Source organism: Herpailurus yagouaroundi, unplaced genomic scaffold (assembly GCF_014898765.1).
Source record: "Herpailurus yagouaroundi ecotype Mexico unplaced genomic scaffold, PumYag 77818, whole genome shotgun sequence".
Classification (NCBI taxonomy): Eukaryota; Metazoa; Chordata; class Mammalia; order Carnivora; family Felidae; genus Herpailurus; species Herpailurus yagouaroundi.
In genome coordinates this window covers 1-15,480 of record NW_024421116.1, presented here as the reverse complement: position 1 = coordinate 15,480, position 15,480 = coordinate 1, and the positions used below count along the sequence as shown (strand labels likewise).

The following is a 15,480-nucleotide window of genomic DNA, read 5'->3' as shown; positions in this document are numbered from 1 at the left end:
AATGCTCCACACATCCCTAGAGACTAGGGAAGCTATACAGACATGCAACCCAGAAGAGGATACAAGTTGCATCAGAATTGTTAGTGGTTCGGTACTACTGAAAGATTGAGAAGTATAAGGAAGGAAAGCCAGGAGATGAAGCAGGAAAGGTTGGGAGATGCCAGACTGTGAAGGACCTCATAATGTTTGAACAAGGAGTGCTGGCGGTGAAAAGAAGCTCAGGAAAAATTTTGTTAATCCTTATTATTGAAGTATATTTGACCTACAATGTTATAATAGTTTCAGGTGTACAACGTAGAGATTGGACAGTTTCGTACATTATGCGGTGCTCACCGTGACACGTGCTGTGCCGTTCTCCAATGTATCCCCTCCTTCGCACTTCCTGAAGGCAACCCTATCCTGAATTTGGTCGGTTTTATAATTACCCTTCATTTCTTTATATTCCACCACAGTTGTATGTATATAGCATTTTTAACTTTTTATTTTGATGTAATTTCAAACTCACAGAGAAGTTCTTTGTTTATGTTGTGCAGTATTCTCTTGAGGGAATGTACTACCATTCTCACGTTAATCGATATTTTGGTTATTTCCAAAGTTTTGCCATTTCAAACAGTGCTACTATTAAATTTAAACTAGTTTTGACTTCAACACATGGAAGAAGGTCATGTATCATTTGTTATTTAGGAAAAGGTAATGTAAAGATTATAAAATCAAACATCATAAAAGCAAATCATTGGCAGTTTAAATTAACATTTTTATGCCACAATAAAATTTGTAGCAGTCCATCTCTCAAAACTAAATATACTGGACACGGGTATAACTGCATTTTGGATTTGCAGAGTAATTAGGCATTATTCTTGTGATTTGTATTTATCTTCGCTACTCATTTTTCTCTGTTATTATGGGTACTATTAATATGAATGCACCAGTTCAGTCTTCTATAAATTGGAGCAGAGAATAACTTCCCATTGATATCATTGAGAACATTTATACAGTTTTGTTTTGCTGATGAAAGGAGAATGCCCTCTCTGCCCTCATTACAAGAAAAAGTTTCTGTCAGCTCTCTTTTATTTATGAGCTGTGTCTGTACCCACAAGCAGTTTGTATATGGACCCAAACATCGTTATTATTAGAAAATTATTTGTACAGGTATATCCTACTTCAGCTTTACCGAGCAGATTTTACCAAGCAAATTACATATTATAAATGCATGACCTTATTTAATTCTCCCGACTATTATATAATTCTCAAAGCTAATCTCCAGTTAAAAGACTGAACGAGGCTTAAGAAACTTGCTCATGTCACTAGATAGTAGAGCAGGGATTCAAACCCAGGCCTCAGTAATCCCAGCCAAAGCCCACGTTTCTAGCCTCTGAGCTGCACCCTGCTATACTACCGTAAAATAACAGTAATTTCCATTTATTGAGCACTTGGATGCCAAGAACTAACCTAACTACCTTATTTATGTACATTATGCCCATTATACAGATGAACAAACCAAGGCTTTCAAAGGTTAAATAATTTTAGGATTATAGCAAGTATCCAAACAGATGCAAAGCCAGGACTGGTGTCCCTTCAAAGCCATCTCACTGCAATGCCAGTATCTTCTCTACACCTTATACATACAGGAAACAATGCTGAGAATGTCTTTGAAATATGGTGGTGAGTTTAACTGCTTGGGTATTTTTCAGGGTTTCCATCAGCAAATTCATTTGGTCTATAAATCCATAGAAATTTAGAGCATATTTCAGGAGGTGTGTAAAAGGCAATTGGAAGGAAGGGGTACTTAAATATTTACATGCATCTAAAAAATTCATAAATGTTTCTTCATAGTGTTTGTAACAGTTATTTTTGTTTTAAAAGTGTTTGTTGTTGTTGAAGCCCATGTTTGGGGCAGACAAGCTGCATCCAAATAAAGTATTTATGCAAGAAATTGATTTCTCTTTGGGGACCTTGGGAAAAATCAGATGATCATTTTGAAATAGGGATCTGACCATTACCCTTCTCAAAACTCCCCAGCTGGGTTTATGCAGAGAAGTGGAGAATAGGCACCCAGATGGGATATTGTCCTACTCACGATCTAGAAAATGTATTTATTTATAACAGTAGAGCAAGAGTCATTGACCTGTGGCCTGTTTTTGTATAGCCCATAAGCTAAGAATGGATTTTATAATTTTAAATAGCTTTTAAAAATCAGAAGAATGTTAGGGTGCCTGGGTGGTTCAGTCTGTTGAGCGTCCAACTTTGGCCTAGGTCATGATTTCACTGTTCCAGAGTTGGAGCCCTCCCTGTGTCAGGCTCTGTGCTGACAGCTTAGAGCCTGGAACCTGTTTCAGATTCTGTGTCTCCCCCTCTCTCTCTGTCCCTCCCCAACTCATGCTCTGTCTCTAACTCTCAAAAATAAATAAACATTAAAAAAATTTTTTTTTGAAATCAGAAGAATGTTTCGTGACACGTGAAAATATATGAAATTCAAGTTTCAATAGCCCTAAAACATTTCACTGGCACACAGCCAGGCTCCTTTGTTTATGTATCAGTTCTGGCTGCTTTTGCATTACAATGGCAGAGTTGAGCTGCGCAGAGACCCTAGAGCCTACAGAGCCTGAAATATTTAGTCTGTGGCCCTAGTTTGTCTGCACTTGCACAAGAGGGAATGGTTAAGAGTACAGACTTTGGAGTCAGATGGAACTGGGTTCAAGACTCTGTTCCTGCACCTGTAAAATGTTGTGGCCATTTAACGAGAAGAGGTAAACTCAGAAGAGTGACTTAGTGATAGTTGTCTTCTGTCATGAAGAAATGAAGATAGCTAGAAGTTTCCATCTTTCTTTTACTTGACAATGTAATAATAGAAAACATAAGAACATAACGAAAGTGAAATTTTACAACATATACAACTGCAAGCATCTTAGGCAACCTTTTCTTGATATTTTTGCACCTGCCACTTGTACCATAAGGACTCTTGAGTATCAGTTCAGCAATCCCAGTTCAAACTAGCGTAAACAGTAAAGGAAATGGTTTGTCACTGAAACCTGAAAAATATAGATGTACAGCATGTTTTGAACCCGTCACTGTCTATTCTCTGCCTTCTTCCCTGTATTAGCTTTGTCCTCATGCTGGCTTATGGAGATGTGGCTGTAGCCAGTCCAGACCTCTCATCTATATGACACATGGACACCTCCAACCATCGAACCAGAGACGTGAGCTTCACACTGATGAAGCCAACCTCAGGTCTCACACCATCCTTGAACTAGTCACAGTGGCCCTACCCCATTGACTCCAAGAGAAGGCAGGTTGGGATGCTGGGGGAAACCCAACATTGTCCACTATAAAGTCATTTATAAGATACTACTATGTTTATAAAGAAAACAAACATATTGTACTAGTTAGTCCATTTTTTAACTCTCTTTGAAACTAATGCTGCCTGTGTTTTTATTAAGATAGCCCTATGCCACCAAACTCAACAAGGGTGGTTTGGTTCCTGCCTCAAAAATACAAAACCCTAGGGTTATGGTCATAATATTTGGGTCCCCAGCATCTCGTTTCTTCCTAGCAGCATCAAGGTCAACACTTTAGAAACTGACGAGTCTTGACTGCCTGCATTATACTAGATCTAGTGACCCTATCTGGAAACTGCTCTTGGCTTTCCAGCACTGGGATTGGTTATCCTCTGAGTGATTCTTATGTATTCCTACAGATGGAATAGTAGAAATTTTCTAATACTTATTTCCTTATGAGGAAACTTTTCTGGTTTTCAGCTCAAGGTAACAGCTGCCATCTATAAAGTGAATTGATGTGTTTATGTACAAAGAAGCCCACGTAATATTATTTGGGCTACCCATAATGTGGTGTAGGAGAGCTCAGAAATATGATGACCTCCTAATTACCGATAATTGGATTCTCTTTGTAAAATCTAAAACAAATGAAAGTAAAAAGCAGAGGTTCACTTTTAACCTGCAAGGCCTCACAAAGAAAGCCTTAAGCTTTTATTGAAATCAAGCTGAGCCATTAATGCTGGAAAATCTGGCAAAGAGGGTTTTATTCCTATTTGAAGTCTGTGCAGACTCTTAGATTGGCTGGTTGTTATAATTCCACACACTCCAGCGCAGTGATTTTTAGGTCTTATAGTTGCCATTACATACTTAAACATTCCTGTCATGCCTAAACACTTGTTTCCTGAAATGAACTTTCATTCAACACTGAAACAAGTGCCATTGCTCATTGAGACACAGTGAGAATGGAGATGGAGAAATCTCATCGAGATTTGATAGGATTACAGAAATGTAGAAAATTTACAACCTCTATAGCTGACAAATTATGCTTTCACGTGATTGAAATAATCACCTCTCTTCCTCTCTTAACTCCTAACACTGACTTTCCTACCATCATTTATTCTTATTGCTTACAGCTAATAGCCAAGTAAGAACTACAGAGGGTGATGGGGCCTGGAGATCTGCTCTTCGCGTGAGGGTTGCTGACTCTAGAATGCCCTTCTTTAAATCCAAACAGCTCTTTAACTCCCTTGAAATACCCTGTTACCATTCCTCTGGGCAAGGTGAAGACGAGCTTAAAGAGACTTCTGATTAGACCAGTGCTTTTTAAGGGCGGAAGTGAGTCCATCTATGCCATGAGGAAGTCAGGAACCAAGAGAAGCTGAGCAAGGAGTGGGGAAGGAGACACAGGCTGGCTTTGGGGTCCTTTCTAAGTTTAGGATGAGTTAGTTCTAAGTTTCAAGTATTGTAAATTCTCAGGTCAGCAGACATTTGGTTATGCTTTGCAAAGCACTGTTTTGAGTTGTTTGCCCCGTAGCAAAAGTTTGCACAGAACTTTAATGGACTTCTTTTCTCAGCCATCCTGTATGGTTTTGTGGCCATTAAACATGTGGGTGTGTTTCTTTGGGAGGGTGTGCATAACATTTTCAATGATGCATCTCCTCAGAGAGAAGGCTACCTGATGCCCCTGCCTCCTTTGTTTGCCGGCCAGCTGTATTTGGTAACTGGAAATGTATTTGCAAAACATGCCAGCTTATCACCTCTCTCTCCATTCACCTTGGAAGGGAGGACTTTCCAGCCCTCCTAGAAAAATCTCTGCTGCTGATTAGGTTAATGTTGTTAGTTAATAATTTACTGTTTATGCAATCAATGGCATTATTTTTAGACACAAAAGTGGTTGTCTTAAACTCTGTTTGGAATGGATAATATTTATTTACAAATACTTCTTAGTACTAACGCTCCATATTTAAATTACAGAGAATTTTTTTCTTACAAGAAAACATTCTTTTCTCTCCCTCAGGAGTGTTACAGGACATCTCTGCTTTGTGAGTAATCAGACATGCAAATAGCCCCACAAGAATCAAGCTAAATTTAAAGAAGACTTACTTAGAAACATTGAAAAGTGTATCATGGAGCTCAAGGCTGAGGGAAAAGAAAAATACCAACATAGCTTGAATTTACTGAATAAAGTTAAGAACATGAAAGAATTAGCAGAAATGATTGACGTAGTACTCATAGCAGAAGGGGAGAAATTTCCTTGCCACAGGCTGGTCCTGGCTGCATTTAGTCCTTATTTCAAAGCTATGTTCACTTGTGGACTGCTTGAATGTACTCAAAGGGAAGTCATACTTCATGACATTACAGCAGAAAGTGTGTCAGTGATATTGAACTACATGTACAATGCGGCTTTGGAGATCAACAATGCCAATGTACAGACCGTAGCTATGGCTGCCTACTTTATGCAGATGGAAGAAATCTTTAGTGTGTGTCAAAAATACATGATGGACCATATGGATGCCTCGAACTGTGTAGGTATCTATTATTTTGCAAAGCAGATTGGAGCTGAAGATTTATCCGATCAATCGAAGAAATATTTATATCAGCACTTTGCTGAGGTGAGCTTACATGAAGAAATACTAGAAATCGGAGCACACCAATTTCTGACGCTTATTAAATCAGATGACTTGAACATATCCAGGGAGGAGAGCATCCTGGACTTAGTCCTGAGATGGGTAAATCATAACCAAGAATTGCGCACAGAACATCTTGTTGAGCTTTTGAAGCAGGTCAGATTGGAACTTATAAATCCTTCTTTTTTAAGACAAGCCCTAAAAAGGAACACAATGCTTCTGTGTGATGCAGCTTGCATTGACATCATTCAAAACGCATTCAAAGCCATCAAGACACCCCAGCAGCACTCTCTAAATCTCCGTTATGGCATGGAGACTACTAGTCTTTTGCTTTGCATTGGCAACAATTCTTCAGGAATCAGGTCAAGACACAGGAACTATGGGGAGGCCAGTTTTTGTTATGATCCCGCTTCACGGAAGACCTATTTCATTTCATCTCCCAAGTATGGAGAGGGTTTGGGAACCGTGTGTGCTGGTGTCGTCACGGAAAACAACACTATAATTGTGGCCGGAGAAGCGAGTGCCTCCAAACTCGCTAGACAAAAGAACAAGAATGTTGAAATATATAGGTTTGTATCTAGCAAATATTTGTAAATTGGTTTTAATTATCTTGACTCTAGCAACAGTAGAAGGAAATACTTCCCAAGGAGCAATCATATCTTAATTACATGTAGTCAAAATTACCCCGTAATGTCATATTCTACATATGTATTATCATTCATAATGAAATCACCCACATTCTAAAATTATTTTTCTCCTTTTGTTAAGAGCATGCAGCTGGATTTCTATAAGGTAAATGTATATATATTATGACTCCGTTGTATATTTTCATGCTTAGCTTTCATTTCTGATCCAAAAGAAAGGGTGTAATTGAGGGGCCTCTGGGTGGCTCAGTCGGTTAAGTGTCTGACTTGGCTCAGGTCATGCATGATCTCATGGTTTGTGGGTTGCAGCCCCACATCAGGCTCTGTGCTGACAGCTCAGAGCCTGCTTTGGATTCTCTCTCCCTTTCTCTCTGCCCCTTGAACTCATTTTCTCTCTCTCTCTCTCTCAAAAATAAATAATAAACTTTAAAAAAAATAAAGTGTGTAACTGATTAGGTTTTGAAGAGCTTGTTGATATAACTTAACAAGAAGAAAAGTTTATTGATTCCTTTGAGCTGATTTTCTAGTTCATAATTCAGAGGAACAAGTAATTTTTTTTTCTCAACCAAAAATTACTAATTATCTATCAGTTTTCACTCTGTATTCTTAATTTGTAGATCTTTCCTAAACCTCCAATAGTGTAAAATGTTTGTGGTCTAAGAATGCTTCAAATCCTAGAATCATAAAAGGAACGAGTGTCTGCTAAGAGGTAGCATAGGTCTTGTATGTGAGGAGGATGTGTCTGTTTACTGTTTATTCAGCAAGTCTTCAGTGAGCATTCAGGTCTTCAGCTAACTGGGTAAGTGAGAAATAGGCACCTAGAATAAATACTAGGTAGAAAAGCTCTCCTTCAGTATCCTTCCCCTCTCAGTTCCCTCTTACGAGGGTTTGTTCAGACTTTTCAGTGAGAAAGTAGTTCCTCTTCATGGCAAAGTTGGGAGGAAGACTTAAGAGGTCTATTATTTTTCTGTCATCTCTTAACACTCCACCATCTCTTTTGAACTGTAGGCCTGTCCCTTTTTTACCATCATCTCCCCTAGTAGTGATAGGGGAGGGACTGCAGAGCCCTGGGTGAGTGACCTGGCCCTATGCCCATGGGGACAAAGCATGTCCCTGGGCAGCAAGAACAGTCTTACTCAGAATAATCAGGTATAGACTACAGAGCCAGGCTATCAGATCCCTCGGTGTCCCTCTTTTCATCGTAGAGCCTCTTGTACAGGTACCTTGGGTTCTTTAGATTGCTACTTTGCTTCCTCGTCAAGACAGGCTGCAGTTCTGTCATTATTTGTTTTAAGTATACTTTCTTATTTTGAGAGGGACAGAGAGAGAGGGGAAGAGAGAGAATCCCAAGCAGGCCCCGCAGTGTCAGCACAGAGCCTGATGCAGGGCTCGATCTCATGAACCATGAGATCATGACCTGAGCTAAAATCAAGAGTCGGACGCTTAACCGACTGAACTGCCGAGGTGCCCCTAGTAGGTAATTTATTTAAAAAAAAAAAAAAAAAAAAAAAAAAAGATCTACCTTTCCATCTTCTTTAACTCTCCCTCATACTTCAGTTATACAAACAGTTGAGGATATAGGGGCTGTCTTTACACTATCAACCTCTGTGAATGCTGAACCTCTTTTGTCAGTCTTTTTAATGTTCTATCCATTTCTCTTAATAATATGTTTTATACTTTTATCTGGTCCTTTTCTCCTCCCCATTTTCATTTTAAAGTATCAAAACAAAAATCAGATTAGCAAGCTTGCCCAGAAAACGTGTACTTCCCAACCCTCATGGGACATATTTCATCCTTGGCTTGTTCTCTTAAACCATGTCTCAGTAAGCCAAAACCCCATTCTTTTAGTTCTATTGATATACTAATAAATTGGCTTTACTTCAGTATTCCCCCATCCATGACACCTAGCCCTCCTTCCTCTTCTAAAACCCAATACAATTAAAAGTACTGGTGAAAATTCCAACTGTGATTCAAGGGACCGGTGTCCTACCTAGAATTGCATAGACAACAACTAGCATTAAGTTTCTGCATTCAGATTGTGACAAACCAGACATGCCCTCTAGGAAAGGAATGTAATCTTCCAACTTCCCTGTCAAGCCCTAAGTAAGCAGTTATCTCTGGGGAAGAATATAAAAATTGGCCCAGAACTGCTGGGGAAAACTCCTATAATCCTATTAACTGTCAAATGTTTGGTGCAAAATAAGTAGTCTGTACTTTAAAACTGTCCTCTGTATAGAACACTCATAGTTTCATTTGTTTCCAAACAGAATAACTTTTCTTATTTTCCACATTTTCCTGGTTTTGTTTTAGTTTTGAATTCCAGAATACATTCTGGATTTCCTGGAACAGATCTAATTTCACACCTCACTGTCCCCATGAGTACTTTTGTCCATCTTAGACTGCGTGTCCCAAATCATGATTGGAGAAAACAGACTTCCTATTATCAAGAGGCAAGACAAAGGATACCCACAAGATCATTTAGTGACTCTATAATGCGCCACACACACACACACACACACACACACACACACACACACACAATCAAAGTGTCAGACTCTAGGAGATATTGAGAAACCAATATCCTTGTGTCTCTACCACCCCAAACCCTTCTCAGACAGATACACTTATTCGTGGAAGAAATTACGGAAATTAGCATACACCCAGAGCATTAAAGTAGATGCTAAATGTATCAGACACCTACAGGTTCTCTTGACTCTGTTCTCAGCCAGTTAGCACTACAAGAAGAATCCTTAAAATTCTGCATAGCATACATTGTCCCATTAAAAATCTCTGAATTGAGGTATTTTGAGTTTGCTGGAAAGCTGCTTGCTTGAATATGGTATTAAAGTGAGACTTCTACTCCACAGACTAATACATTGTGCCATTTTTTCATTTTTACTTATTCCTCCTTTCTAGTAAAATTACAAAGGATTTTCTGAAAGACTTCCTATTCTTGATTTGCTTTCCCAGAACTAGGAAATGAAAGCTATCACCTATACTTTGTCAGTATATTTTCTAAAATTCTACTCCTGAAGCCAAGACGACACTGTATGTTAACTAACTTGAATTTAAACTAAATTAATCAATAAATAATAACTACCAAAATATATAAATTCGGCAGAGAGATACGGTTAATTGTTTCTATGCACATTAGAGTCTGTTCATCAACCCTTGCCAAAAAAAAGAAGCACAAACCTGTATTACTATCTTACATTAATGTGTCTTCCTCATACCAATAGTAGGACCCAGATCATGTTGTTTGTAGCTGGAAAAGAAACTTAAGTATGTTTCTCGGGTAAGTTGTGTTCCAGTTAACACTAATCCCAGGTTCTCTCTCTTAATTGGCAGGTATCATGACAGAGGGAACCAGTTTTGGGAGAAGTTATGCACAGCTGAATTTCGAGAGCTCTACGCTCTGGGCTGTGTCTGTAATGACCTCTATGTTATAGGAGGACAGATGAAAGTTAAAAACCAGTATCTCATCACAAACTGTGTCGATAAGTACTCAGTAGAACGGGACAGTTGGAGAAGGGTGTCTCCCCTCCCACTGCAGTTGGCGTGCCATGCCGTAGTCACGGTGAATAATAAACTTTACGTGATCGGAGGCTGGACCCCTCAGGTTAAGAAATTTCCTGCATCCCTAACTGGCATGGCCGTGCCGCGTCTGGTTGCTGTGTTGAAAAATGTACTCGTGGAACACTAAAAGAGCATGACTTATATTTGGGTAAAATGCCTTTTACTTTATAGAATATCAAACTTAAGATTGTAAAGTGTTAAAGCATTTTAGGGGAATGAATTTTAAAGTGTGTTATTCATAGATATGACTTCATTCAGTATTCATGCTATGCTCTTTATAATCCTTCCCATTCTTGCTAATTATGAAAGATGCTTATGCTGAGGAATTATCTGTGGGGAGCATCTAAGTTAGAGGCAGAGAAGCTGGATCTTCATGCTGCTTCTGTCTGCTCAATAGTTGTGTGAGCCAAGGCCAAGTAACTCTGAGGTCTCTTCTAAATATAAAGCTCTTACGCTAACCAGGAAGCCGGAATACCCAACCTGTGATGGTACGATCATTGCCACAAAAGTATATTGTCATTGGAAACACTTCATGTCTTTGCTGGGCACCAGCAGATACCGTTTGCGGTAAAGCCCTGCGAGGAGATACACGCCGAGATGGCAAAGTCAGTAGAGTGTGACCATAGCGGCCCTTCCTTCTCTCCGTGGCCGTCCCTCCCAGTGCCCTGAGCTCTCACAGCAGTAACATGCCAGCTGCCTTCTGCCTTGGCCTGCGGGTCTTCCTTGTAAAAACTCTTCTCCGTAGCTCACTGTCCATCCTCATATCAAAAAGTCAACCTCTTTCAGCCTGTAAGATTTCTTGTTTTGGAAATTCGCCTTGTGATCAAACTGATGCTTTTTGCATTCATTTCACGAGCTTGGATTTTGCCATTTATCATACCTGTTTTTAAAACTTAAACTCCGCATTTAATGCTTCGTGAAATTTGTGCTGTGTGTCAAGAAGCAGTACAGATTTAATCACAGCTAGTAGCCGAGACCTGACTGATTATGTGTAGTTAAGCTTTTCAGAGCTATCCATTTTATAGTTAATATTGCATGAATAAGCTCCAAAGACAACATAGAAGCTTTTCTTTGGTTTTCTTCCCACTAAAATAAAGATCAAATACTTAAAAATGAGAAGGAAAATTAAAACAGTAAAGTCAACAATGTTCCTGTATAACATCTTCACACAAATGGCACATGAATATTTACCGTATAACAAAAGCATTTGCAGGGCTGTAACTACAGAGCATTAAACTGCAAGCTCACGTGGGTTCGTGATTGTATCACAGTGATCATAACCCCTGGTGGATTTAAAGTAATTAAATTAATTACAACTTTCATAAGTATGGCAATTATTTCTATATCAAACACCTGCATCCAAAACAAAAGCCATTTAAGCATCCTTAGACTGAGGCCATAAAAGTTCTTGACACATTGAAGACAAAACACGTCACTTCACCTAAAGTTTATGATTAGGGGAAGCCATATTCTTGTGTGTAAGAATAAACAGTTCAATTTTTACTGTTTCTAGTCATTAAAAATGTATGTAAATAAATACATTAAAATAACTGCAAATAATTTGTATTAATCCATAAATCTTAAAAATTGAGTTCAGACCATTCCCATATAGGTCGTAATTATAGTGTAAAAATACTCTAATGATTAAAACACTAAAACGTTTTTATAATTTCATTCCATTTGGATTAGAAGAATATTAAAAAGAAAAATGCCTTATGAATTATTAAAATTAGTCTCTTGCAAATATTATTAAACTCTAGCCCAATAACGTTTGCGGAAATAAAATTACACTTTAAATACTGTTCAAGAAAGTTTGGTTTCATTTTTAAGGCTCTGCCATCACTTCATTTTCTAAAAAATGCTGTCTTGTCTCATTGCTAAGATCACAGATTGTTTGCTGTAGGCCGACACCCTAGCTCCATTATTACAGAACATAAATTCCTCTGACATTGACAGAGTCCTCATCACCCCAAGTCACGGGATCTGGTGTGTTTGTGAGTGTGAGTCACAACAGCTAACTTCTATTCATCTCCTTGGCTGTCTGCTTTGATTAATTGCACTCATGCACTCACAGAGATTTCTAAATGGTATGTTATTACATCAGCTGTCATATTTCACACAGATGGATCTTCCTGATGAAGAACCAGATCGACTAAGCAACCGACTGTTGCAGTATGACCCCAGCCAAGATCAATGGACAGAGCGGGCGCCCATGAAGTTCTCTAAGTACCGATTCAGTACAGCCGTAGTCAACAGTGAGATTTATGTTTTGGGTAAGAAGAAGCAGATTGCTAAAAGAATATAACTACTTTTATTTTCCTGAGCAGTTCACCTCAGTAAAAATGACATATTCTTCCTTCCTCTTGCATCCCAGTTCAGATGTATCTATAACTAGCCAAAAATGTTCTTTTGTTTCTTGTTTTTCTAGTGCAGTCAGATAAGATTAAATGAAAGTCCACTGACTTATTGAAAGCAAAATTATTTGTATGGAATTTTCAGGTCCCTTGGAATGCAAGAACAGTAGTGATACATCTTTATATATACTATCAACTAAAATATTTTGAAATGGGAATAAGCCTTTGGCCACCTTTAGTTGATGAAATGTGGGTTTTAGCAACCTTGATTGTCTCTGCTTATAGAAGATTCAGCCACTATAGGTAAGACACCAGTTATGCCAACCCTCTTCATTTTGCCTCACCTACCAAATTCCTGTAGAGGTATTATCAAATAATTCTCATCTGAATGCATTTTTTTCTTATGTCCTAAATATGTGTGGTCTTGTCCTAACCAGTAGGGAATGGTATAAGACTGGTTCATACCCACTAAAGTGGGTAGAAATTCTAGAACATCTCCTAAGTTTCCCCTCTTCTTCACTTCTTGTTTTTTCCTCTTTTATTATGTCCTTGGCTCTTCTAAACAGATTCCATCACTTCCTCTCCCTCTCCCACTGTCCTGCTCCTGTGTGGGAAAGGGTGAGACTGGGACAAGGAAGCGGACTTGGCTGGTAAACTGATAAGTATGCCAGTATTGTTTATGTCATCTCATCCACATTGATGACTAACTGGAAAAAACACAGGGAAGGTGATGGGTACCAAAGAGATGGCAAAGAAAAAACACGAGATATGGGCTCAGAGCAAACCAAGCATTTGAATAGCTTTTTTTTTTTTTTTTTTTTTTGCTAAAAGGAAGCCATTATCTCTTGGCTGCCTGCACAGCATGAAGCAAAATAATTAATGCACTCAAATATTAATAGTTTTATAATTTTAAGAACATTATGCAACATAATTTACAACTACCTCAGTTATGAGACTCGTAATTATAATCAAGTTTTTCCTCTGGAAATATATCTGTTACTTGGTAATAACCATATGCTGTGTCATAGGCCCAGAAGAGACCATATCTAAACTAGAATAGATTGCCTAGGACAGATGTATAACTCTGGGGAGGGAAGGGCCGATCTCCTAATTATATTAAAGTTGGAAGCAGTCAAAAGAGGGATAAAAGTGATGTATCAATTGAACAAAAATGAGATTTCCCCTAATGTGGAGCCACGACTAGGCTAGATGTGGGATAAAAATGTAAATTTTTGTTTGTTTTTTGGGTAAGTTAGATGGGGAAAAGGAACCTTAGAGACAAATTTTGGAGCTTATGCTTCTTGGCACAAACAAATGTCCACAGCTGAATGAAAGGAGGTAGATGTTAAAGGACCCGTAAGATTTGGGTAGGTGAGGAGAGAAAAGAGCCCACCCGGGAAGAGAGATCATGTGGAGGGGCAGGAAAGAAAATGAGTAGGGAGAAAGCATAAGCAGAGGTTTGGAGGTGAGAATGAAGGTAGTAAGAATAGAGAATGGAAGGAGAGTGAGTAAATGAGCCTACCAGGAGCAGGGAACTGTGGGAGATAGAGAATTTACAGGTAAGTTGGGAGCCAGTTACAAAGGCCTATAGTAGAGAATTGAGAATAGTAATAAGTAGTGAGAAACCATGCAGAAGCAACATGATTAAAGAATGTTTGGGGAATGTTGGTGAGGCAAGGATTAGAGAACAGATCAATGGTGAGAAGAAACTAGATATGGAAAAGACCAGTCAGGAAAGCTTTTGTAGTAACTTAGAATCTAGTTTCTGAATATTCAGAACTGAGAACCGGTCTCATAATCACTCAAATGAAAGTCACCCACTTGTAAGATTCAAACCAAAAAGGCAACGTTCCCACCATTCGCTACTTAATACCCAAATATACTTATCAGCTTTGAAATGGAATGAAGTTCAGCTGTTTAAGGACTTTTGTGGTAGCCTTAGTTCAAATATCATTGTTTATAGTATGTGTAACTGGAATTTGGGCAAATACCATATAGAACCCTAAAACCTTATCAGTGTCAATGGTTCACACAGGAGCCTTACAGTCATTTGTTACTTGTTTTAGCGAAAGCCCTGTCTGCTTTTGGGAATCTATATGTGCCCCACTGTGATGGGGGTCACTGCCAGTTACTATAACAATAATCCCTCCCCCTGATACCTGTAATAGACTTAATTTCTTACTATCTCCTAGTTAGTCTAGAGGCTACCCCAAAATAACAACCTCTGAAATCTCCTTTACCATAGAAGCAGTGTGGTAAAGTGGGGAAGGTACCAGCTTTGGAATTGAGTAGATTTGGATTGAGATCCTGACTCTACCATTTATTACTTACATGTCCTTGGCCTAGTAAATACATGTATATTTTTTTGCTAACATTAAAATTGGAATGCCTACCTCTTATTAGAGTCAAAATTAAATAAAACAAGGTATGTAAAATCCCTACAATGTAAGTATTCAGACATTATTATAACTACTGTATTTTTTTAGCTCCTTTCTGTTACAGACACTTTGCTGAATTCTTTGCATAAAGAAATTCACTTAATGCTTATAAAAAACTGATACAGTATTAACTCTCCTGTATGGAACACTAGATATCTAGACTATCTAGGTATTTCCCAGTGGAAATACCAAAAAAATGTTGAGAAAACATGTTTTAAATTTTCTGAGAAGCTTCTGCACTTTGTGTGGCAGTAAGAATTTAGCAGGCCAACAGCAAAGTGAAAGCAGGAGGCTTCCGGCTATTGAAGAAGTGAATGAGCTGACATCCTCTCCTCAATAAGCAATTATAAAACCAGGGTTTTGGAAACAACCCTATCAGGTCTCTAGAAACCAACCAAAGATAACAAATTGAGAAGAGCTTCTCTTCTCAAAACTGCTGAACTTGACATGAGTCTTCAGAGGCAATCCTTGGCATTCTTTCCTGAGCTGCCCCAATTTCCCGCCCCACTTGATTCAGCCCGATGCTTCTACCAAACTGGGCTACCTATGAAAACTAGCATCTCTGTTTG

General features: G+C 38.6%; 1 protein-coding gene across 1 annotated transcript; it reads left to right on the top strand.

Moving 5' to 3' along the window:
- Window positions 1-1,044: 1,044 nt before the first annotated feature.
- On the top strand, window positions 1,045-14,376 carry LOC121026326 (kelch repeat and BTB domain-containing protein 12). Its single transcript, XM_040469189.1, has 4 exons — window positions 1,045-1,055; window positions 5,290-6,468; window positions 9,892-10,162; window positions 12,242-14,376. The coding sequence occupies exons 2-4, from the start codon at window positions 5,399-5,401 to the stop codon at window positions 12,422-12,424; spliced, it is 1,524 nt and encodes a 507-aa protein (XP_040325123.1). The 5' UTR covers window positions 1,045-1,055; window positions 5,290-5,398; the 3' UTR covers window positions 12,425-14,376.
- The last annotated feature ends 1,104 nt before the right edge of the window (window positions 14,377-15,480 follow it).